The following is a 23,844-nucleotide window of genomic DNA, read 5'->3' as shown; positions in this document are numbered from 1 at the left end:
ACCGGCTATATTGAAAATCCAGGGCGTCAAATTATTAACGTTGCCAAAGAGCCAACGACGCGCTTCTATCGATCTTTTCAAAAATCAGAGTACCAGACAAACTTGGTTCCACGTTTTCCATTTATTTTTTAGAGATGAATCAATCGTTTTCGGCTGTATCACGAGTTACAGTATACTGCGTACGGTCGAGCGAATTTTACGACAGTCGCGTTTCATGTTCTTATTCTATCTTTATAGAGTTTGGAGACGGGGATATTCCATAAAATAGAATGGTGGTGTTAACCTTGGAGGTGTAAACTGAGGGTTTCTGATATCTGTTGAGGAGGGTATTGCTACTTAGGCCACGGTGCCAGTCGACAAAGTCGTTTCGGGAGTCCCATATAAAGTCAGGCGATTTGTGACGTAGTAAAGCGAAAACCACCGCTCTCTCGTTTAATGTTCCGTCCGGTTGAGTCAGATCGCCTAATGATCTTGCCTCTAAGCTGGCCACGCTACCTGGAAATTCAATAAGAATTCTAAAGAAGATTGGGAGCACCTTCTGTGCTCTCGATTTGAACTTCGAGGAAGATTTTTTACGTTATTTACACAGTAACCGTAAAGAATATTGGTCAAAAGTTCACCAAGGATAAAAATACTTTCTTTTATTTAGACATTTTGCCGTCGTTTATGCGGTTAATTTTTAATTAGAGAAGCGGGGAGAGAGAGAGAGAGAGAGAGAGAGAGGGGGGGAGTGAGAGTAAAATGCGAAGAAGAGGAAAAAAATTTAATTAAGGGAGGGAAGGAAACTAACCGTAAGGTAGTGTTCTTGTTTTTGTGGCTTCGTATTTCTGCACCCAGCCTCTTCTCTCTAGAGCTTCCTTCAATTTTGGCAACTCGCCGCGTATCAAAAATATTTTGTGCCTCTGGAAAGCGGTGATACGTTCTTTAAAGTATATTAAACCTCTTGAATATTTATATGGAAATGTATGAGAAATATCGTTTTAAGAACAATTTTCTCAATCTCAATCTCGATTTGTTTTGAAATTACCTTGACGGCCTTATTCACTTTGGCCTTAATTCGTTGATAACACTCTTTTCGCATCCAATGGGCTTTGCAACAACCGTCGTCTTTGAGAACAATGCTCCTGTAGTTGGCGATAGCGTCTGTATCGTAGTTGTCAAAGGTCTCCCGAGGACAGCAGGAACACGTGTCCATGTGCGATTTCGGGAATGCACCACAGTCGAGTTGCGGTAGACTGTTAACAGCGCTGATCTCATTGTCATCCGTGTCCGGAAGCGGCCATTTCGAGTTCATTTTCGTCCAGTCTGCTCGATTGTACGGATTCACAGGGCTCTCCTTCTTTTCCAGGCTGATCAAAGGAGCCAATTTGCTGCAGGATTGGTCCGCTTTATCTTCGCTCGAGGAATCCGTTGTCGCTGGATCTTTCGTGGTCTTAATGTTCCTTGACCGATGAAGGTGAAACGTTCTAATTTATTACGCGATGTCTACTGAAATACGTCCTTGTTTCTAATCCTTATCAACTCTAATTTCAAAAGGTTCGATTCCTCCAAAATTAAAAGTTATTTAAAACAGTACACGCACCTGAGATCGAGCGGCAAATCCATCTTTGTTACAAGCGGATTTTTACGAATAACTGAGCTGTTTCTTGACCGAGCCGAATTATTTCACGTCAATTCCTACACAAATCACGAAGTCGATATTAACTTTTCTAAATATAGCAACTACTGAGAAAAGGTCATCAATGCGACTAGGTTCAAAAGACTCGACGCGTACACAGAGAAGACTTGGATTAGACGGGACGCTCGAAACGGTGCAAATATTTGTCGATGCCCTTACACTTTGAACGCCTAATGGATGAAGTGGGGAAGGTTAAATCGATCAACCCGTCTGTTTAACCCGGCCGCCTTATTGTCTGGCAAGCTTAATCGCCTAAGTAATTAACCTTTATGCCGCGAACTTTGAGGAAACCGGTTCTTGCCGTTATTAAAAAGGGCCATACTAATTTGACACCGACAACGCGAAGCATCTCCTCCGCGAACAAAGTCCGTATTTAAATTAAAAGAAAGGTTCGGGTTGAACGTCATTTTTCAAGTTAATTTAAACTAAAGAGACGGTGTTCGAGTTGAAATTTTAGCAAATCGCAAGCCAAAATATCGAAAGCCGACACAATTATGGAAAATTAATTCGTTTGGAATTTTCTCTCGAATACTTGCCATATTTATCCTCCTTTGTCGGAATGGCAACGAACAATTTTGGGAACACGAACTTCATTTCACCGATTGAAAAATGGCGACATCTAGCCTCTTCCTATCGTGAAAATGCTTTATGAAACTTTATAGAAATCGCGCGATCATACGTACGCTTTTTAAGTTTCTACAGCGAATGTCTTGCTAAAGTTTCATCGGTTTCCAAGGGTTGACTAAAGGCTTCCTCATCGATATCTCTGAACCAGTCGTGATTTCTTCGGTTCGGTGAAAGCCTTCCACGGTAGCCCGAGACACACGATTTAACCCCAAAATTTATTTCATAGTTCTTTTACTCCAAACGATTTCGATTTCTGCAATTTGCGGATTTTTCTTAATTCATCATCGGACAGACATGTTGCTTTTACTCGATCGTCTACTTTTATTCCTTAATTCAACGACTACGCGCAGCAAACTCTTCTAAAACGTTGCGTTGTTTGTTTATAATTTTCGTCCCTCGAAGGCATTTTACGAACTGCGGCAAAGAATAATCGAAAATGAAAAGCAACGGATCTGGTCGATACGTAACAAAAATAAATCCTCTCCACCAAAGGTAATACATTCCTGCGCGTGAGTAAGTATGTTTATTTTCGGGAAACGTATGTATGTGTGTACATATGTGTCGGAAAACGAAATCTACAAATCCCGAGATTCTCGATACAGTGAAATATTTCGCGCATCGATATCGTCGATGCAGCAAAATTCAGTACGCTCCTGTTTTCAACACCTCGATACGTCGTTCAATTCTATCAGTGTGTTATTTTTCTTTCAAGTTATTATTTATTAACAATACAAATATTATAACATTAAGGTTTATGAAATTATTAATTTTTAATCATAATAATCTTTTGTATGGTACATACGTATACACATTGGACGCGCATCGACGGGTTCAATAAAATTAAACGTTCATAAATTTTATGCGTTTATTCCACGTTTCACGCGATCCTGTTATAGTTCGGCAGAATTTTATGTAGAACAATTTCACGTGTCGCGTTTCATCTCATACGATTAAATGTACTCGTGTTGGAAAATCTGTGTCGTTAAAACGTCCAAGCCATGGCAAATAGCTTTCGAATCGTTGTTCGGCAGACTTCGATATAAAACGTTACATAAAATGATAGTATTTATAAAACTCGTCGGAAATGTTACCATGAACTAAAGTACAATATACGGATATAGAACTATAAAAGTTAACAATATTACCACGAACACGAAAGTAAGTCGATTAATGGTTTTTTAAAACATTCATCTATTATTCGACTAAAATTTGGCCTATTTCAGCATTATAAGAGCAGGACTCGGAGAGTGAAAATCATGTCAGCGAAACATGCTTTTCGATCCAGCCTGCTGCAGGAACGAACGGGTTAACTAGCTAAGTAACCGCGCCCACTGCACTCTCTAATCACCAAAGGCACCAGGAATGCTTTTAAACTTTCCATCCACAATTACATCGTTATTCGCATGGAAGCGCCTATTAGACTCTCCATTATTCTAATTATGGAAGAACCGTCTGCAATATACGTATGTCTCGATTAAAGTTAAGAAAAATTCTCTCGAATACACAGAAATCAGACTCGTCGATTTATGGAACCAATGTTTCCTGGACGTCAATTTCCGGGAATGTTCACCGCATGGTAATCACTTTCAATATCGTACGCGACACCGCGCAGGCGAACGAGAACATTCAGAAAATAAATGTGGTTGACAGGAAACTTGAAAAATATCTCCTCTCTGGCTGATGGAAATGCTTCCGAAGAATGCGCGTGCTTCTGAACAATGCCGGCGACTGCCAAACTTTTTCGACCTTGCCAATTTTTTCTGTTCGACAAATTTTTCGCGCACAAAAACCTTCGAATAGAATTTCAATCAGTTTGACGATGTAAGGCTTCCAAATATTTCGATGCTTTGGTGCGACACCATCGGATTTCTAAAAGTTACACGTTTCGTTGGCCAACCAATTAGAACCTAAAGCTATTCGCACTTCAATATTGTGGAAAGTTACGCGTGTCCTGCGCGTCTCGTCGCAACTGCTAAACAAGAGTTATCTACGACGCATCGCGCCCGTAACAGAAATAAACTCGCGGTTGTATAAATCTTATTACAAGGTAATCTTGTTTGAAAACGCTAGAGTACTTTCGCACTTGTATCGCGGGCTCTGCAGATCTTATACGAAGCATTTTCGAGGAAGAAACAAGTTACGAAGTTTGTCGGCTGAGTTCATGGTGCTTGCGAATGGTGGTACGGCCTCGTTTCTCCGCGCTTTGGCTAGAACTTCTCCTCTCTTCTCTACCAAACGCAAATATCCTGTTCCTACCCCGTTGCGCATACGGCGAAAGGGTTCGTTCGCGATGCCTTCGGATAAAGATTCTCAAACTGGAGCTTTCGAGGAAGGTTGGGAGCATCGAAGGATTTTCGTTCACCTGTTCTTCTCGAGGCGAATACAGCTAACGACACGTGCTCTAGGGTAACAAGCATCATTATCAGTGAAAATGTTTATACGAGTTAATTGTTTCCTCGAGTCGAGGAGTCGACGATACCTGAGAACCTCTGGCTTAAACTTGCGCAGAGGATATTTCAGATCTTCTTCCGAGTGACGATAGCAGAAGGCCATCGTAAACGTTCTCCTTTTGAAGAGTATTTTTCAAGACTTGGGTATCTTATCTTGTCAATATGTATAAGGCTACAAAATATCTCGAAGAAAATCCTCTTACTTTTTCTAGAAAAAGCCACGGCATTAAGAGAACGAAGACCTTTTTATTTCCTTTGGACACGAGTATACTTTACTCGTTGGACGTTAAACGTCGATACCATCGATAAATATTTATTTCTATCTCGAGCGTGCTCACGGTTCAAAAGACGTCTACCCTAAGCGAAGAATTACCAATTAGCCGAGCATTGTGAGTGAATTGTAAGACCGGAACCTTAATATCGGCGACGTGCGCGGCTCCGTTTACATCGAGATACAGTTTTCACTGGAACACGATATTCGACTTAGTGTTCTCGAACGATGGCGGTTTAAGGTGAAACTTTATAGCGTTACTATCCCGTATAATGGAATTATCGGATTATCCTGTCGTCTATTTGAGAGAACAGTGGTCGTTCGGTGGAGAAGTCTACTAATCGCGACTAGGTAGCATCGCTTTTCTCACCTGTATCGCCGTTTAAAGCAGAAACTTGATAAAGGCAATTTGCAAGTCGGTTAATAGCCATACTATTCACCGACTATGGGTCGTTGTCGAGTCATATCGCAACCAAAGCTGCCGGAAACGTTCGTCCTCTATTTATTTGCTCGCACAGTTTTCTAGTTGTATCGAATCCTAATTTTTATTTAACCTATACCAGATGAAACATTGTTTACTATTTATCTATATTCAAAATTTTACACTCACTATATCGCTGATAATTTACATCGCGAAAAGAGAATTAGCATCCGGATTCAACGAACCCGCTACTTCGTACACTAGTTCTTTTTTTATTTAGCTTTCGCGCGCGTATAATCAGAGATACAGCACGTCACGTATTGTCGTATGCGCGGTCAAGAATTTTACTCAGTGCAATCCTCTTTGTAGGTATTTTTCAAAGAGGAACGTACTGTATTACAGATGCAGCGTCGAAAAGAACGCGTACCCACGCCAAATGTTATATCGCTAAAGGGACCTTTGTGCAATTTAAAGCAAAGTCATGTATTACGTAGATTCTTCTTTGAGAACTATTTTTCTCCGAGTACTGCTCTACTTCGTGTTCCGTCGCTCTACTTCCGCCCAACGTATACGAATTCAAACCCAGGCAGCAAAGTTTCCATCTTGCGCCATGTATTGTCGCAGATACATAAGAGGATATCGCATATTTTCCTCGCGTCTAACGCCCGCGATCTTTACGCTCCTCTTTCCTTGTTTGCTCCTCTTTAAAAAAATAAGAATATTATTATCGTATCGGTCATGTTTCAAATGTTCGAATGTGCTCGTTTCATCCTGCAAAATTTTCGAGTCAGTCAAATTGTGGCGATGACTTTAAAGGTGCGTTTCCAAATCGAGCGTAGAGTTTGACTATCGACGAAAAAATATATATTACCGCAAAACGTTCACCGCTGTTGTTTAAAATTGTTGAAAAGAAATCGAGCTTAATTATTTTCCCTTTTTCGGTAAAATCGCGTCTGTTCCATGTTGCCGACAGAAACCAGTTTCTTTCTTATACAGAACCATTACCATTTCTTGCTCAAAGTGGCTAATTACGTGAGAGAAATATACTCTTCGCCTCCCTTTCATCGTCGATTCCTTTCAGTCTTCTCTTTCTCGGCTGCGAAAGCAAGCACTACTTTGTAATGATCCCATTTTAAGAACCGAGAAAATAAACTAGACGATGATTACTCTTCCGACAGTACCCTTTGCGTTTCGTTTCGAACTGCCAGTGTCATGCGTTTCAGACATAAGCAACTTTTCCTTCTTCTCAAGACGACTCCTCGCGAGATTTCGTTGATGCTTCCGTCTTTGCAGACAAAGGAAAGATTAAAGCGAAGCAACGCACGAGTCCATGCGTCGTATTACATAAGTATACAAAGCAGAAACGTAATCGTTCCGCTCATTAGTACCGTCTAGACGTAAAGTATCAAAAAACGTATGCTTCTTGTCTCGAGTAATATTAAAAATCTGAACTCTCGTGAATGTTCGAGAGACGTTTTTTCGTTAGCGACAAATTATTACTGTCAAAGTTGTATTTACATTTCGATATTCTCGCTTCAGATAAATATATAATCTTATCGCAAGAGGCCCTGCAAAGCACATGTTCTATGTGCGTACCTGAGGCCTCTTTAAGCATGATTGGCGCAACTACGATGCGCAGAGTCAAGTTTACGTATAATTCAGAAGACTTAATGCACAGACCCAACGCGCGATAGTTAGTTCTAACGTAAATATTCATATTATTCGTAGCAACATCATTTCACAAGTATTTCATGACAACGAAGTCGCAGTACGCATCTTTGAAATTGCTTATCTTGCTTAAAAAATTGTGCTGCACGTGAGTATGTGTTTCAACGTTTGTAAAATATTCTTGACATGCGAGTAAGCAGATGCTGACTGGCGTGGCTGATCGAATTAGACGTACTTTAAACCTTGTTACATTATTATCGTTATCTGAGACGTGCGCATAATAGATGGTTCGTTTAGATTTTTACCGTGCGCAACGGTAATTATTGTCCACTTTTAACATTATCGTGTCACAGTTTGAACTGGCTCGTACCCGTGCTGCTCATCGCAAATACTCAACGGAAGAGTTTCATCTCGAAGGAAAATCGTTACAACTACAACGCGAAGGTAAGTTGTGGCTACTGTTTTAACATTTCGTATTTCATTTTGTAATCGTGCACAAATTTCTAACGACCCGTGAAAATATAATGCACTATGTCAAAACAAACGGTACATATTAATATGTATATCTTATTGTATACGCGAATTATTCTTCCATTATATTATGTTGTATAGTTGTATAGTTTCATTCATGTGTACAATCCAACGAACGCTAGAATGAAAAAGTACAAAAAAATGTCAGTAGCGAGCATCGCGTCGCGATAAAGCAAAAGAGCTTTCCTCGGGAAATGTTGCCTGCCAAGTGACTTTTTGACGTACGCGTATTCGTTTCCATGGTAACTATCTGGAGGAAAAATTCGTTTCCGGTACACGAGCTGAAAAATCAGTATATTCGGCACGGGCAAACAATGACACGTGTGCATCTCCGTTCTCCAAGTGTGACGTACTACATGTCCGTTGGCTATGGCGTTGGACTTGATAAATGTATTCTGCGCGAGAAACTGGTTGCAGTTTTCCGCATAGTAACCAACGAGAAAAAGAAACATTTCGTGTAATTGCAAGATGGATTCGGCAGCTAACACGTTTCAAAAAATCCGACATTTTCCAAACACAAGCAGAAGGGAAATTTAGGAATACGTAATTGAAAAACGACCTTTCGAAGCTCCCGTAGCAAATGTTGATTCTACATCTACAAATGCTATCGAATCCTTAAGAAAGCACAAACAATGTTTCCTCGGTCTCTCATTTTGCCATTTCAAAATTGTACGCTTTTAACGTCAGTCGAAACCTGGACAAATATACTTTAGATCAAATGAAGCTAGCAATACGTTGAACGATGCCTTCGAAGACAAAGTAGCGAGAACAAACGTTCGATGTTCGAGTATAAAAGCTCGGAACTAATGCATTCTGTGTGCGTTTTAAATATACCTTTTCGAATAAATTTTCTGAACGTGCAATGAGAGGAGATACGTAAATAAAATACTGCAGACATTTCAGCGAGAACAAAGACGGTGATCGATCCACGTCGTGACGGTTGTATTCGTGCCGATACATCACGGTTAATAGAAAGCTTAGCGGGGCATTTCTGGAATATGGATAAAACTCGAATAATTTATTCAACTGGATATAAGACGCGTATATAAACGAAGGTAGGATTTACCAGGCAAGCACCGAGATTTAAGGTAGCGCACGTCGAGTGTAAATGTTTGCATAATAAATTGGCCAGACGTCTTCTCTCTCCGTCTCTAGAGACATCGGTCATGCATACATCCTTTATCTTGCGCGTTATAGTATTTTCCCACGCACTGTTGGAATACATCACAGCAAGGTAAATATTGACGAAGATTTCAAAGTATCTCGCAAATCCGTCTAACGTACCTCTACTCTTCTTTTTGATCTGTTTACAAAAACAAATATCGTTAATCGTTGTCAGCTTTTCAATCGTTCACCAAATCAACTGGATTAATTTAATTTTCACATGGTGTATCGACGTCTCTGAAAATTTCACTTTTGTAACACCCAACCATGGGACGCTAATGAGCAAAGTTCATTAGCAACAGTCGAACGGTTGATTTAACTAATTTAAACGAGCATCGACTCGTTTCGCGGCTCAAAGCGAGTCGGTTCTGTGATTTGAAAAGTCTGAAAGTAAAGTAGTCGCGAGTTAAACCGACGCCAACGCCTCGACTGGAACTCGTGGTTAACTCAGCTGACCAGATGCAAGGCAACTTTTGATTGAATACACTACCACTAAGTCCGCGATGAATTTCGTCGGAGGTGGGTTCATGCATGCGCGATGAATGCGGCGAACTAAAGGGATTGGATTTAAACGAGGTAACTTTCTTTCAATAAGCTCTTCTTAGCGACCATTAAGGAGCTCTTGAAGCATGCAAAAGCACTACGAAGTTTCTCCTCGACAGTTTTATCCAGATATTTCCCTCGAAACGAAGTTACGGCCGACCGGGTGCGACTATCTATCGATTTGAACCGCGGTTAACTATAAAAAGGAAATTGCTCTGCCTACGCAGCCAGAGTGAACTAATAACGACGTCGAATCCAAATAAATCGATTTGCTTACCGTCTCGTACTGAATTCCAATTAAATGCTCGACAAAGGAATCTTTCCAAAGAAAGCCCTCGAAACATCATTGTTCCTTTATGATTTCTCTTGTACAATTGTAACTCATACGTTGGTCTTGTCAGTTGTACGACCCGCATAAAGGGAGATTGTGCATCGAATCCTTAAACGAGAAAGACGACATTCCACAAGGGGATAACCTCTTTGTTTCGTTAATCTCGCCCGTGGACCGTAGATAAAGCCGGGTTCGCTAGTTCTAAACTTGCCCGGTGCTCAGAGCCGTTATGTCAAACCGTGGCGACAGGAGTCAGAAGAGAGAGTTATATTGTACTTAGTCGTATACAGAGACATGCAAGGTGAAGCGAGGGAAGACGCGGCATACACGTCTACGACGTTGTTACGCCCTCGGGGACCTATTCAAACTTCTCACCCCTTTCGACCAACCTGCATAGACGCTCGTGCACCAATCATTAGTGGTCGCTCTTCTTTTCTTTCAGTCTGTTCTTAAATTTCGAGTATTACAATTGCATTTACCGCGCCCAATGTCTTCCACGATTTTACATGCAAAATATGCCAAGATTGCATTTCGATATTCGATTTAGGTATGCAACGAGGACAGTAATACTGCCGCGAATATCAACGACGATATCCAAATCGCGAGGTCGTTCTATCTCTCGCAATGCATAAGGACTTCGACAGTCACGATTTTAAATTAGCCGACAAAACGTAATCTCATTGTGTTTCATTTTTAAACTACTGCATACCATCTTATCTAAACACTTTCCTAAATTACTTGACCTCATACTACTCTTTATGGTCGTTTAGTCGGATTTTATTAAGTTTACACGATAAACTCGCGACTAATCGAATCTTAATCTCGCATTTGCAGTATCCATTTTTGAAGCACGCGAGACCGTTGCATAATAAGTACGCGACAAAAACTTGCGAAATTTATGAAGGAGGCGGGAAACAAGCGCGAATTTTGCATCGTTTAAGGGTTTCATAAATTCAACATCTTTACGGCTTCACACTGGCGCGTAAAGTTTCCAATATTCCATTAAGCGTTCTTCATTCCGAGAGCAAATTTGTGAATGCTGTTGGCGCCTGTTCAACCACCACCTGAAATCACGATTTCATCGGCAAGGGAAGATCACGAATATAGAAATTCGTGGGAAGTTCCGAAGTAATCAGAGCGTCGCCGTAGCTAGGTTTGGCTCCTCGAGTAAATTCGTTTCGTAATCTGATTTCGTCAGTGACGATTTGCAGTTCGCAGTTGCCGCTCCCGGTATATTGGTGCAAACATTGCACAGTTCACGTCATTCGATGCATAGTTAGCCGGACATTGTGTCCGGGAAGTTTGCTTGCATAGTTGTGTCCAGCTATGGCGACCCTGCGCATGAATCTTCCTTCGAGTTTGGTGCTCTAATCTTCCAGCGGACAACTGCGCAATATTCTAGCGGTACACGAGGTATGCGATACTCAAACTGAGAATAAACCCTCATATAAATAAAACCTGTTGACCAGCACCTGCAAAATAAAAAGTCGCTGATGATACGATGCAACAGAATATTTGAAAGAACTTAATGTAAAAGAAACACGAAGGAATTTTGGTTTAGAATCTCTGCATCGTGCTGGCGTGTCTCGAAGAAGAAGACGAATCACGTAACAGAAAGATGGTACAAGTGCTTCTGCTGTTCCAGCAGGTTAGAAATCCTCAATTTCACGGCTCGCTTCTCGAAGAGCTACATATGTAGTTTTCCTATCGCGACTGTTTGCATTCAAAGAACTTGAACCGAAAGCAGGCTCTTGTCCTTCGATGGTTACTCCTCTTTTCTCTTTTACTCGCATTTATCACGTATTACCGCCAACTCAAACAATAGTTTAAGTCTCTGAAACGAAGTATGCCGATGGACAGCGCAAGATGTCATCGTGACATTTATGACGAAGTATTCGTTTGATCATAATATCGAGGTAATACTTTCTTCTTATCTTCGTCCTTCTTACAGAAGTATATATTTGATGAGAGGCGTGTAACTGCGAGTGTACTTCTTTCCGTCTTCTTTCGTTTTTTTCAAAATCATATTTAAGCGTAATTAGGAAATAGAGCATCAACAGATTGCTTTTCCTCGAAAGTTCTCTTCAGAATTTCCATCATAAATTATTCCCAAGTGCTGGAATTCCTAACAAATTCCAAAGATTTGAATTTTTCTTCGGCATCTCGGGCTCTTCGTTCTGGAAGTTATTAACTTTCCAACCGAGCCGACGTTCGAGCGTTTCTTCTTCGAAGAAAGGTACTACTCCTGGCTCCATAAATAATCGGGCCGAGAGCAGAAGAAGCTACGCAGTTACGAAGTTCACGACTAACGCTACTGCTAGCGTTCGGTTCCCGCACTTTTGTAACAACGAATACACAAACTCTCCGGCCTCGCTTGCAAACTCATTCGAGTTCATAAATTGCCTTTGACTTTGCTGCTGGGTGTTCCTGGCAAACCGTATATTCCTCGCTTAACAACGATGGTTTTCTTCGACGATTCATCTCTGAAACGTTCAATTTCTTCGAATGAAATTCAACATTCGATTTTTCGATATGGAATATGACAGGAGACAGCACAGCGTCGAATCTAGAAATGTTTTCAAATTAATTCATCGGTTAATTAAACCTTGAGAGTAGCGCGCGCTTCAATTTTTCAAATATTGATTGATACGAAAAGTTTAATAGTCTATTAATTTCGCGTGATGCTTGTTTGCGTGAAACGATTGGTCGATAGGCGACAATATCGAAACTGATAATATTTAATGTTTCAATTAAGCTAACGATGAAACGCTGCAATGGGAAACTTATTAACGTGTGAGCACGCAGAACGTTTTTCGTGCGATAAGACTTGATAAGACCAATACGATTCCAAGGTATGAGACAAAGTTTACTCAATGGTTGACCAGGCAAAGCGAACCGAGTCAAAGAAAGTCAGGGAAATGAATTCAGTATTTGTTTATAAGGCTCGATTTTCTAAATTTATTCATGAAACACCGCCGACCTCGTTCTTTATCATTAGGGATCACTCTATGCTTCGTTCGTTCGTAGTGCACGTCGAGGAAATGTCATTTCGCTTGTAGATTTCGAGAAACACGCCTCGCGAGTATTAAAATACATTTTCCAAAGTATTCCGTGATTTTTCCTACGGATCTTTACTTTTCGCTTTGATGGCTTTCTCGATGAATCGTACGCCGACGCTTCCATTATACTGGAAAAAAGTTCCGTGGTATTTCTTTCAGAAGTAATGCGAAACAAAACCAAGATACTATTGCCTGATTTTAATGTCAATACAATACTTAGAAAAAAAATTACGAATGGAGATTCTTTGACAGAATAGAGGTGTATTCGACGAAAACAGTTGCATACATTTTTATAAATAGCGAATTGCAAATTGTTTCGCAAGAGAAATTTGAAATGCGAATTCTTTGAGCGAAGTAACGGTAGACTAGCGAGATGACTTTGATAAATTGTTGAGGCGCGGAGGGTTACAAAGGTTAATGACAATTCTTGAAAATTCGATGAATTGCTCTAATTATGGCCGTAATTGCCATCAACGACATCAAAAGACTAATTGGTAGCACGTTCGCGCAGTAAGAATACGACTACAATTTCTGCGTACGGCTATTCCACCTTTAGCACTTACAAATTGCAGGTGATTTTTCCTTTCGCGCCAGTTCCGCTCAATTCGCTGAAAATCGCCATGTATATTTCCATGGTAACAATCCGGCCCGTTAAAAACACGCGGCGGGCATATTAAATATAATAATGGTGTCTTTGCGAAATATAACTCTCTATCGCGTTGCAATGGTTAACCAAATTCCAATATTCCTTCAACAAATGTTATATTGATTATAAATTAGCCAGCTTTAACATCCAAATTAAACTTCGATAGTAACAAAGCGGCAGGCGATTGTTTAAAATTCTACACATAAATTGTGATTAAAATAATATTCTGTTATAAATGTCTCGTCCTCTGTCCAACGCTGTCCTCATTCGTTGTACGCATATCGGGTATTGCTTTCGACATTCCTGGTTGCATTTCGAGTTATTTTCATTACCGTGTAAATAAGAGTACGCAGTGAGATACAGATTATTATCAATTGCGTGGAAAATAGTATTCGTGAAAATGTTGTTTCTAATTACACATGTTTAAACGAATTATGATTACTAAAGAACTCGTATACCGATAATGTCATTGAAATAATTTTAATTTCCTAATGGAGATTTGTCAATCTACATAAAAAGTGGAAGTTGCGTCTATCGTGACGCTAAGCATGTGAGAAATAGTCGTGCAATGGAGTGTAGGAGAACGAGTCGAGGCGAAGGATGCTTATATACCTTAAGCGAACTATGAGCTTCCGAAGGAGGTAATCTTGAGATCCCATACGGTTCGTGTCAAGGGTGTAATTGGAGCCTGAAGGCAATCACGAGATTATCTCGGACATCGTTCGCTCGCTATGTCTCTCGACAAACTTTACACGCTATTACCTTCCGGTAGAAACAAAGGTACCCAGAGGAGCCTTCGTTAAGTTGTCGCTCTAGCAACGAAGCGCCGATAGTTTCGGTTAAATGAAATACGGGTCAGCTATAAATACCAATCTATCGATGGAAACTTTAACATCGACCATGTACGTTAGAACGCTCGACTTCCTCGAATAAATTCAAACAATGCACGCTCTGGTGACGAACTTTCATGGCTAACATCGTTTAGGATATTTGGACGGACCAAAGATAGAGGCGAATAAAAATATCGACAGGAATCGAATAAAATGTAGTTTTTGAAAATTCGTTTGTTAAAATTAAGGTAAAACAGCACCCCGAAGAAACATGTATGTTAATTCGTAACAACAGTTACCGAAATGTTTTTATCAGCTATCAAAGTAGAAGAGTTTACGAAGAATAAAGTCGAAACGTCTACCCGCGTAACGTGCAACTTTTCAAAGGAACTTTGTACCGGGTGTTAACATCGAGCTGCTGAATTTCTCGCTGGGAAATTTGATTTTCTGCTCGGCGTTGCTGACACGCAGACAATGGCCAGTATGGGCCTCCAAAGTGGTGCACTCCCTCGGGCGTTAGCAGTCTAATAGCTTCCTCGTAATAATCGGCATAAAGCACCGAGCTTCCCTTTTCCCCGTTTCTCCCGAAGAAGCATCACGCGGCTCTATTAAAGTATTTCGTCTAACTTCCCCTGGTTCTTTGAGGACCGAGGGAAGAGAAATGGGAGGACTTCTTCCTCGACAGAATATCTACGTAGCGCGGAGAGCTTTTCGTCGAAAGCCACGTCGCGCGGTCGTTGTATACGAAGAAACCGAGTAGCTTTCAGTCGCGACGATTCTCAAAGTACGGGTCTGCTTTTTGTTGTTTGTCCCCGAATGGAAGGAAGCAGGGATCTCGTTGCAGATGCTGTTTCGAAGGAAGCGACGACGAATAGCTCGAAATTCACTTAACTGCAAATCGTTACTCGTCGACTTCCATTGCAACTAAGGCAAGATAGAACGTATACCGAAAGGTTGCGCGATTTCTTTACGTCCACCGGGTCTTAAACTAACGAGTTCCTACGTACAGAGCGTAAAAATAATATTTATCGCACCTTCGTATCTGAATATGAATATGTGATTTGTTTAGAAAATTTCTATCGTCAAATTTATTTCTCGTATTTTTGAACATCCAAAGAATTTTTACAAAATACATAAATGGGAAGAAATAATTCATCGCAAACGCTGACAGTAAATACAACGCTTAAAATATTTGAAATCTTGTTGATAGTCCGGATAAAATCGACACGATCATGCGAAATAAAACGAGGAACTCGTCACTTATCTGAAGTGAAATATGGATGAATTCTCTCGATAAATGGCTGCGTGAATACAGGAAGAATACACGGCAGGGTATCGACATTCTACATACATTTTCACTCAACACAAAACACGCAATACGCACTACGCGACACAACATAAACCACAAATCCCGAGCTCTCCGACCGACTCGTACCCTCTTTTATAATTCGTTTTTACCCAGCTACGTAAACAAGATGCACACGTAGCACCGTTTCGCGTTAACTTCGCCATTTAACGAATTTAATATTTTAGTCGAATGTACGTCGTCGCTATTTGAAAATTCCCATATATTTAATGGCATTTCGCAGTACCAATTTTGCTCTATACTTGCTTTTCATAGCCAATTTTACGACAGAAAATAATGATTTGTATGAGGAGAGCTAAATTCGCTGTAAATATTAATTAGAAATGCGTGGGATACTTTTACACGCTAAGTAAAGTGATGGAGAACGCGATGCTGTCACGAAAGTATTATATCTGAGAAAGTACTGCTGCTTCGCTTCCGACTTTGCGAAGACACATGTCAATTCCACGAATACCTAGAACGAGTTATGAAATTGTAGGGTAAAAGACGGTCTAAGGTTGCAAACGAATGGCGGTCTCTAGGAAACCGCATCATTTCCGATGTACCGTGGCCTCAAAGACGTTCTGTCGTTTCCATGGTTTGGCCAAAGGAAAAAGCTAGCTGCTCGTATTATGTCAAGATAATTCGATGCGCACGAGTACAGAAGGTCCGCGTTCCGAGTCGACAGATCATTCGGTTCCTCAAACGAATCGATCCAGAACCATTGCCAGGACCGACATACGAAAGAAGCACAATGAATGAAGCAGAAATTGCGATTTTCAGCTTGGTATATTTTGCTTCACGTTTTCTTCCGTGCGCTCGCCGCGGAATATGATTTCATGGCATTCTAGCTTTGCCGTTGCTTCTAGCGGAAAAACGAGCATCGTTTTTCATAAAGTTAAAACGCTTGTCGTGTTGCGAATATTGTAAAACTTTGACAGATTTTGAACAAGTTCAAAGATTTATTTAAAGTATAGTCGTTATACGTGTAGAAGCAAGTAGAAGTAAGTTTAAGTTGAAATTCTTTGTTCTGACCTCTCTTTATCGTTAGCTCGTTTATCTCCTTTTTTTATTAAGATATCATGCACTCGATACTATTTCGCTTGCTCGGTGGAATGCGAGGGCGGGAATGACGAAATGCACATTAGTTCTCTTAGATCGAGTAAACACTGCGGGTAGATACGTTTCATGCGAGCTATTTTTGCATTTGTACGAGTAGTTTAGCATTTGAATTCTCGTTGCTTTTCTCGAAAAGTGTAAAAGTTTTCGTTTGAGTGGTGTTCAAGACAACACGGAAACGTAGACTGTGGACTAGTTGGCGAATATATGAAACAATTTAGTGACATTGTGTTTTGCACGTGCTTCAAACAAACAGGTATGATCGGTATAATTTTTTACCATATCTCTGTAACTTAAAATTGGGTATCGCGGCAAGTCGAGCAACAGCGCATGCTTGGTTTCGTTCAAACGCCGTTATCGTTCCTCTGAGAAAAAGAGCAAGGTAACACAAATGCAATCGCCGTCTGCGGTGGATTGTAGGGCGTCAAGAAAACGTTGAAATGCATGGACGCCGAGCTCTTCCAGAGTCTCGATATGATATCGATCCCGCGGGTAGTATCGACTCCGCGGAATCGGTGCTGAATCCGCGATGCTGAGCAAAACGAAAGCAGAAACGGCAGAACTAGAAGCGAAACGATCTTCGGGTTTTAAAACGATCCAAGTATTTATTCGACGAGTCGGCCTCCTTGTTATCGGCTACCTTCAATACCAAGTGGCACACATCTGAAACCAATTGCAACACAACTGCAAATATGACGCGAAAGCATCGATTAATTGTTACGATATACTTGTTAGTTTCAGTCGTGGCGATTTTTACGTTATTCTTCTTTCTATTTGATTCTCATGAAAATATGAAACAGAAAAGAAGAAGAAGATAGAGAAGAAATAGGAGAAAGCTCAGCGTATCGAAAAAGTTAGCTACTGCGGAACGATACGTCCGGAATGATCACTCTTGACAAATATCGAAAGCACACGTACGAAGATGCTCAATGTTCCGTGTCTGGTCCGTGTGGGTTCGTGTACGTTTAAAGACCGATGGTTGCGGGCTGTTCGACCAACCGTGCTAAACGAGACATGGACGCAGTTTACGTCAGATCAGCTATTGCATCCACTAGCTGACACGAATGAATGCCATGTGCCTTATACCCTCGAGATTGCGTTTCTTTCGAGCTTCTACGTACGTCGCGGCCGTGTCCATCGCGACAGTTCAATTCTGAAAGTATCTGGATTTTACAGACGCGAAGCGAACCGTACCTTTCTCTAAACAATGTGTTACTTTATATCCAACGATGTTGCCCTGTCCTCTAATAAAATTTCAAGTGACGATTATTAATCAGGTGAACCAAAAGCATAATCGTTTTTAAAGAGAGCATATAGATATGTAAAAAGAACTCGTCATCGATAACATTTACTTATTCTCCGTTGGTTTCGTTTTCCGAGAGACAGAATGTTGTGGTAAGAATGAAATAATCAAGCGGATATCGCACTGCTCCGAATTTTAATTGGCCTCGACCGAACGAATCTTTCTCTCAGTTCTTCTTATAACGCGATGAACGTTTACGTCGTTAAAGAATCGAAACGCATAATGGGTGGAGACAGAAAAGAGAAATGCGATAGCGTGGAACGCGAGCTAAAACAAGGGAAGAAGGAGAGAGACGGGGAGATTCGGGATAAAGGTAAAAAAAGGACGATGTCCGGAACTTCAACGTCAACAATTTCCGTCTACGTTTCTACTTTTTAATTACAGAGTCGCGCGGGCCTCTGGGCGTTCGCAGCGGAGACGACAGTCCCGCTTGACGAGGCTGCCTCCGTCTGAATCCTCCATTCACGCCATTTTTTGCGGTCTTCCCATTACCGAGATTGTGTGTCTTTCGCTTATTCTCCCTTCGTTATGTCTTCCACTCTTCGGCCTCGGCAACCTAACGATCTGGTTCCTCGCGCGCGCTCAACGAGAACTGAAATACTTCGACCCCACTGTCAACTGGATTCCGCGTAAGTTGATCCGTTTTTGGTCAACTTTTCATCCGAAATAGTTCCGACTTTTTCATTTTAAACGATACAATCGATTTGGAGAAGAATTTACGTAAAAATTTCGATATATACATAAACTTGATCCTCATATTTTATTAAGATTAATCGTCCAGATCCAATCACGCAAAAGCCAGAAATGTTTCTCCTCCATGAATCTTCGAGTCTGAAAGTGTGAAGCTTTAACAAGAAATATTACCAATCGCTGAAACGAATAGGAGCTCTTAGAAAACGAAAACCAGGCGAGCGAACAGCGTACGAATCACCGGAAGACCGACTTTTTACTTCGTTCCACGTTTAATTTCAGGCTATAACGTCAGCGAATGTTTTACGGAGAGCAATTCTTTCAAGGTGTGAAATGCGGGTGCCCCTTTAACGGTTATCACTCTCTCGTCTAAAATCTTATCGAAAAATTAGATGGTCACTATCGCGATCACGGTCTGCTCTCGAAAGACCAAGGATTCACTTCTGCATCCGTAAGATGATACGAGTTCGTGGTAAAGACACTCGTAAAATAGTAAAATAGTAAAATAGAAAGAAGGTAATGCATGATAAACAGTGGTATAACATTTATGTAACGTGATCCGTCTGAAACCAAGAGCTGGTGAAGGGACAGAAAAAATCGCGTCTGACCTTTACTGCATATTTTCTACCGCAGTGTCTATGACGCGCGACCATCCATCACTGACAAAAGTACAACCGTATAACCGCCGTATAGCAAACTCATTTAATTATGTTAATGAAGCATTAAAGCCGGTGATAAGGGCCCGGTTCCTAAGCGGGTATGAGTTAAGCCTAGGAAAAAGAATTGCGTTGCAAAAAGGACATCGCGAGAGCAATGTGGCGCTTTCAAGATGGTTTTAAATGGACAAGATTATCTGAATGTCATTCGTAATCCTCAATGTCTAGAATGTAAAGTATCGCGACGGAAAAGATGGATGGATTTAAAGTGGCAAAGATATAATGTGCGCGAAGTGTCATGATCAACAGGCAATGAGCTTTGCACAGAGAAAAAAAATAAGTGATATGCAAATACATTTTACTATAGGAGGAATAAATCACGTACGATTATCATATTTACATTAATTTATTTTATCGTTTTTAAACTGCATATCCATGGAGAAATATCTGTCGACTGTAACTTATACGTGCTTTACTTTTAATACGCGTGTAAATGTTGCTCCCCCCTTAATATTAGCAATATAGTAAATATAAAATACGTTCTGCGAATATTATATACATTCCGTAATTCCCGTACGTGTAAATTCGTTCAACCAATAGCCAGGAATTAAAATGTAAAATGTAGTAGCGTTCGCGGCAGAAAATTTTGATGATTCGTTGATACATTTGTTAGCCGAATTTCAGATGAAATACTTGTTTAATTTTTGTAGTTATCTTGAAATTACTTAGCATTTGCAACCGGCGCTACCAGGAACTCGATGTATAATGCGGTTTCCTGGCAAACTCTAATTCTCTTTAATTAAATTTGAAGCTAAATTATTGCCTCCAAAGATTCGGATTTAAGGACAATTTACAGTAGCCATGAAAGCTCTCATTTGGCACGGTAAAAGTTCCTTTCGTTGCTAAAATAACGAACATCCATTTTCCTTCCAACGCCCGCGCGTGTAAGTCATGGAATTCGGTATTTATCTAGAGATAAAGTCTATGTTCTACAAAAGTTTCGAAAATATTGATCCATTCGATGATATTTATACCATTCCCCAAATGAATATTCTTTTTGAATGTTTCTCCTTCGAAAACATTTCATATTAGATTGTTACTCTAGCCCTTTCACGAACTGACAAAGAAAGCCTTCGTGGAGTGTCATTTTTTAACGAAACCACAAGTCTCATCGGGGAAACAAAGTACGCGACGTCGCCTGAGGGAACGTCCTTGAAATATCCCTGCATCTTTAGGTAGTATATTTGCGTGGGCATGCGTCTCCAATTAAGGGTACGGAAACACACGAGTACGGAAACACTCGAAAAACCAGTGAAGTATACTCATCGGATGGCCGCACCGCCACCTACGCATCCTTGAAACCTCGTCGGAGAACCTCTTCTCTTCTATTTCGCTGACTTGAAACTTTCGATATCATATGTGAACTCGTTTCTAGACTTTAGCGCGTTATATAAAAAGTAATGAAATTGTCTTGTTCGAAATATTACTCTTTAAAGGATGAAGGTGTGTCGCAAAAAGTATTTCGATATTATCCTTACAGAAACGAGTGTTATCAGGTTCTTGAATCTTCTAAAGCTACACGTTCCTCGCTTAACCCAGAGATTTCGTCTAATGCCACGATTGGTTGCATTAAAATCTGCGAGAGATGCTCGAAATGAGCCCTTCGCGAAACAGCATCCCTGTTCTGCCTGTTAGTTGGAGATTCTGCCGGAGACTTCGCGAACCTCCCACTGGAACAAGATATCAAATACGACATAAGCGCTCTCGTTCCATGGCGGATGCCGCGCTCTCGCGTGTGCGTCAGCTGCCACCAAAGGGTGGTTGGCTGCAACACAATTCCGAGGGGATCCGAATACACAGCGGGAGGACGAGCTTGCCATGATCCTTAAAATCGCGACACGAAGTCCTTATGCATAATAACGCCGAGTTCCCGACCGCCTCTGAATTACTCTCTGACTTTCCGTTATTTAGATTTTGGTCAGCCTTGACGTTGCACCTTTAAGAATATTTGCTTAAAAACTGGAAGTACTATCGCGAATGGTTCACGGTAGAATTTACGAAGTCTATCGGCTAAACGTCGCACAGTGTGATATTTCAGCGATCTAGCGGGACAAACGTTAATTTTCGAAATGTTCTAAATGTGTTTATGGATATTATAAATCAATAATAGAATGTCCTTTTCACCAGAAAACGTAGATATTATTCCGAAAAATAAAGTAGAATTAATTATTAATAGGGTCTGAACCTCGAGCACATAGTGTTTCATCCTATGGACGCGTATCGTTCACAGCGTAATTAGCTGTGGAAACGGGGTCGCTTGTTTTACGCTGAAAGTTCTTCCCTTTTGCCAAAGTGCCAAAACTTTTAGATGTTTTCGCGCAGCCTATCCTGGAATTCGAATGAAAATGGTGGGCTCGGCAGTCGTCGCTTAAATCACAAGTGGTTTATTCAAATATTAAAAAATCCACGTAACACGGCGCGCGGACACCGCCACTTTGGTAACGTCGTTGACTCGAAATAAACGAACACGTCTTGTTCCATGAGTCTATTCGATGCCGATTTTTTTCTGTGACAAAGTTTTTTCATTAGCTAGCAGCAGTCTGAGATACACGGTTACCTCTAAATACGTGTATCGCATGGCAAACTGACGCATCCAGGGTCTCTGTCGAAGCGTAACCACTTTATTCTATCCGTACCTCTCTCCCGGGTGGTATAGACTCTACGGAAATAAAGCCAGAACCGTGATGCTTTCGTTCTGGTTCTCTTTTTAAAACATCCCCCGAGTTCATGGAAAAACGAAGACCGAAATGGCAATAGTCGAAGCTGAATTGCCTTTTGCAAAATAAATCAGCCACTTAACGAAACGCTTTAAACCGATTCGAAATGACGTTTTATCTTCAAATATGCACAGACTTGTGAAATGGCCTCTTTTCAAAATTGGGCTAATCCTGATCTTTCGTTATTAAAAAAATCCTTGTACATGAGTATATGTATGCTTCTTTTCGTAGGTCCATCGAGACGGTTGTCTGGAAACGTATGTGAAAAAAGGCCTACACATTTTTCAACTTCTTTGCACACTTTTGAATCGGTATACACGTGGATTGCATACGCTAACACATCCAGAAGTAGCGAAAATATTCACTATGTCCAGCGATTTTGTGCCAGAAAATGGACTGCGGTTCTAACTTCCTGATTACCCGTATAATTCGATTTCAGTGACGGCGAAGGGTGAAGTTTCGTGTTCGATCGGTTCTTTGGTTACATTCTCCGAGGTTACCACATTACGGAATCGCGGGCACGTACCGAATGCGGCCGACCGTAATTCACGATCGAAATTGAAAGAGTTTTTCCAGCCGCGGACAAATGAGATCAGGGAAGTGAATCGACTGACAATAGGTGCCGAGTTCTTACACCGTCCCCGGATACCTGTCATCGCTTATGCACCGTGAAAACTTTTGATTAGGTCGGCTATTTTCTACGATATACGTCTACGATATACGTCTGCTACGTACGCGTATATAAATCCTGAACCCCACAACAAGAAGTTCCCTAACAAGGGTCCAAAGAACTTTTAAGGGCGCAGAGGGACGGCACTCGTTTAAAATATCTGGTTAACTGTGCTTCTCGATAACAATTCTACGATACGAATCGGGTATTCGACGTGACTCGTTACATTTTATCTGTGGAATATTTCAAACTTTCTTTCGATTTCGTCAAAATAGAGGAAAAACGTGGATCATTGATGTAAATTAATGAATTAACTCAAACTAGACAAACTACTTTTTTGTTTAAACGAAAATTTAGTTCGAAAATGAAACGCACCAGTACCTGTTGAAATAATTTCCCATCATGGAAAAGACCATCGTTCGAATGAGCTAATTACCAACGAATGTCGAAACTCCGTTGAACCAGAAACAAGGATGGTTCGAACGACATGGTATAATGCAACCATACAAGCTACATTATAAACAGACGATCGGTATCGCGCGTTTGTCGCCCGTTTATAGTTACCTATGATCGACAAATGTACATGTAGAGTAGCTCTGTTCCATCGGGTTCTATGGCACCAAGGATAAGCCTGTGCAAATAGTGACATTAATTGCCTACGCGTCGTCCTATTTGCATGCCATTATTCAGAATAATTGATGACTATTGGTAGCCTATGCGCTGAAACTCATTACCATATTTAACGTACCGGGGAGCTGTCTCACGCGTATACCTTCCACTGAAAAACTCTTCGACCATAAACAAAATTGCGATCTCGATAGATTCCCGCTTAATTACGTTTTAATATTATCCGTCGATGATTTTTGGGGAATTTTTATGAATTCTCATTCTTTCGGACCATTCATCGGTATCGTTGTTCCCGTCAAGTGTTTGTGTTATTTCAGTTATACCAAATGTACTGTAGCTAGTGGAACCAAAGTGATGAATTGGAAATACGAGAACAGTGACGAAAATTCCTACAAACGTACGTTCTAATCGACCTACTTAGCGATAGCAATTTTCGTA

At 40.8% G+C, this 23,844-nt stretch overlaps 2 protein-coding genes across 2 annotated transcripts in view; one reads left to right on the top strand and one right to left on the bottom strand.

Moving 5' to 3' along the window:
* Nucleotides 1–23,844, bottom strand: part of LOC128885612 (tubulin glycylase 3A-like) — a 43,992-nt gene that overhangs the window by 4,442 nt on the left and 15,706 nt on the right. The window contains exons 2-8 of the mRNA XM_054139712.1: nt 8,713–11,156; nt 8,481–8,637; nt 2,215–2,558; nt 1,583–1,677; nt 1,028–1,466; nt 791–902; nt 284–495 (exon numbers count right to left, since the gene is read on the bottom strand). Of these exons, the coding sequence (XP_053995687.1) occupies nt 284–495; nt 791–902; nt 1,028–1,466; nt 1,583–1,605 (786 nt within the window). The 5' untranslated portion in view covers nt 1,606–1,677; nt 2,215–2,558; nt 8,481–8,637; nt 8,713–11,156. The remainder of the gene's footprint in view (nt 1–283; nt 496–790; nt 903–1,027; nt 1,467–1,582; nt 1,678–2,214; nt 2,559–8,480; nt 8,638–8,712; nt 11,157–23,844) is intronic.
* The window catches only part of LOC128885610 (lysosomal acid glucosylceramidase-like), a 45,537-nt gene continuing 29,131 nt past the window's right edge, over nt 7,439–23,844 (top strand). Inside the window, exon 1 of the mRNA XM_054139710.1 lies at nt 7,439–7,559. The gene's annotated coding sequence lies outside the window, so the exon portion shown is untranslated. The remainder of the gene's footprint in view (nt 7,560–23,844) is intronic.

This window comes from Hylaeus anthracinus, unplaced genomic scaffold, assembly GCF_026225885.1.
Source record: "Hylaeus anthracinus isolate JK02 unplaced genomic scaffold, UHH_iyHylAnth1.0_haploid 11981, whole genome shotgun sequence".
Taxonomy (NCBI): Eukaryota; Metazoa; Arthropoda; class Insecta; order Hymenoptera; family Colletidae; genus Hylaeus; species Hylaeus anthracinus.
The sequence above is the reverse complement of the archived record's forward strand: the minus strand, read 5'-3'. Positions and strand labels throughout refer to the sequence as shown.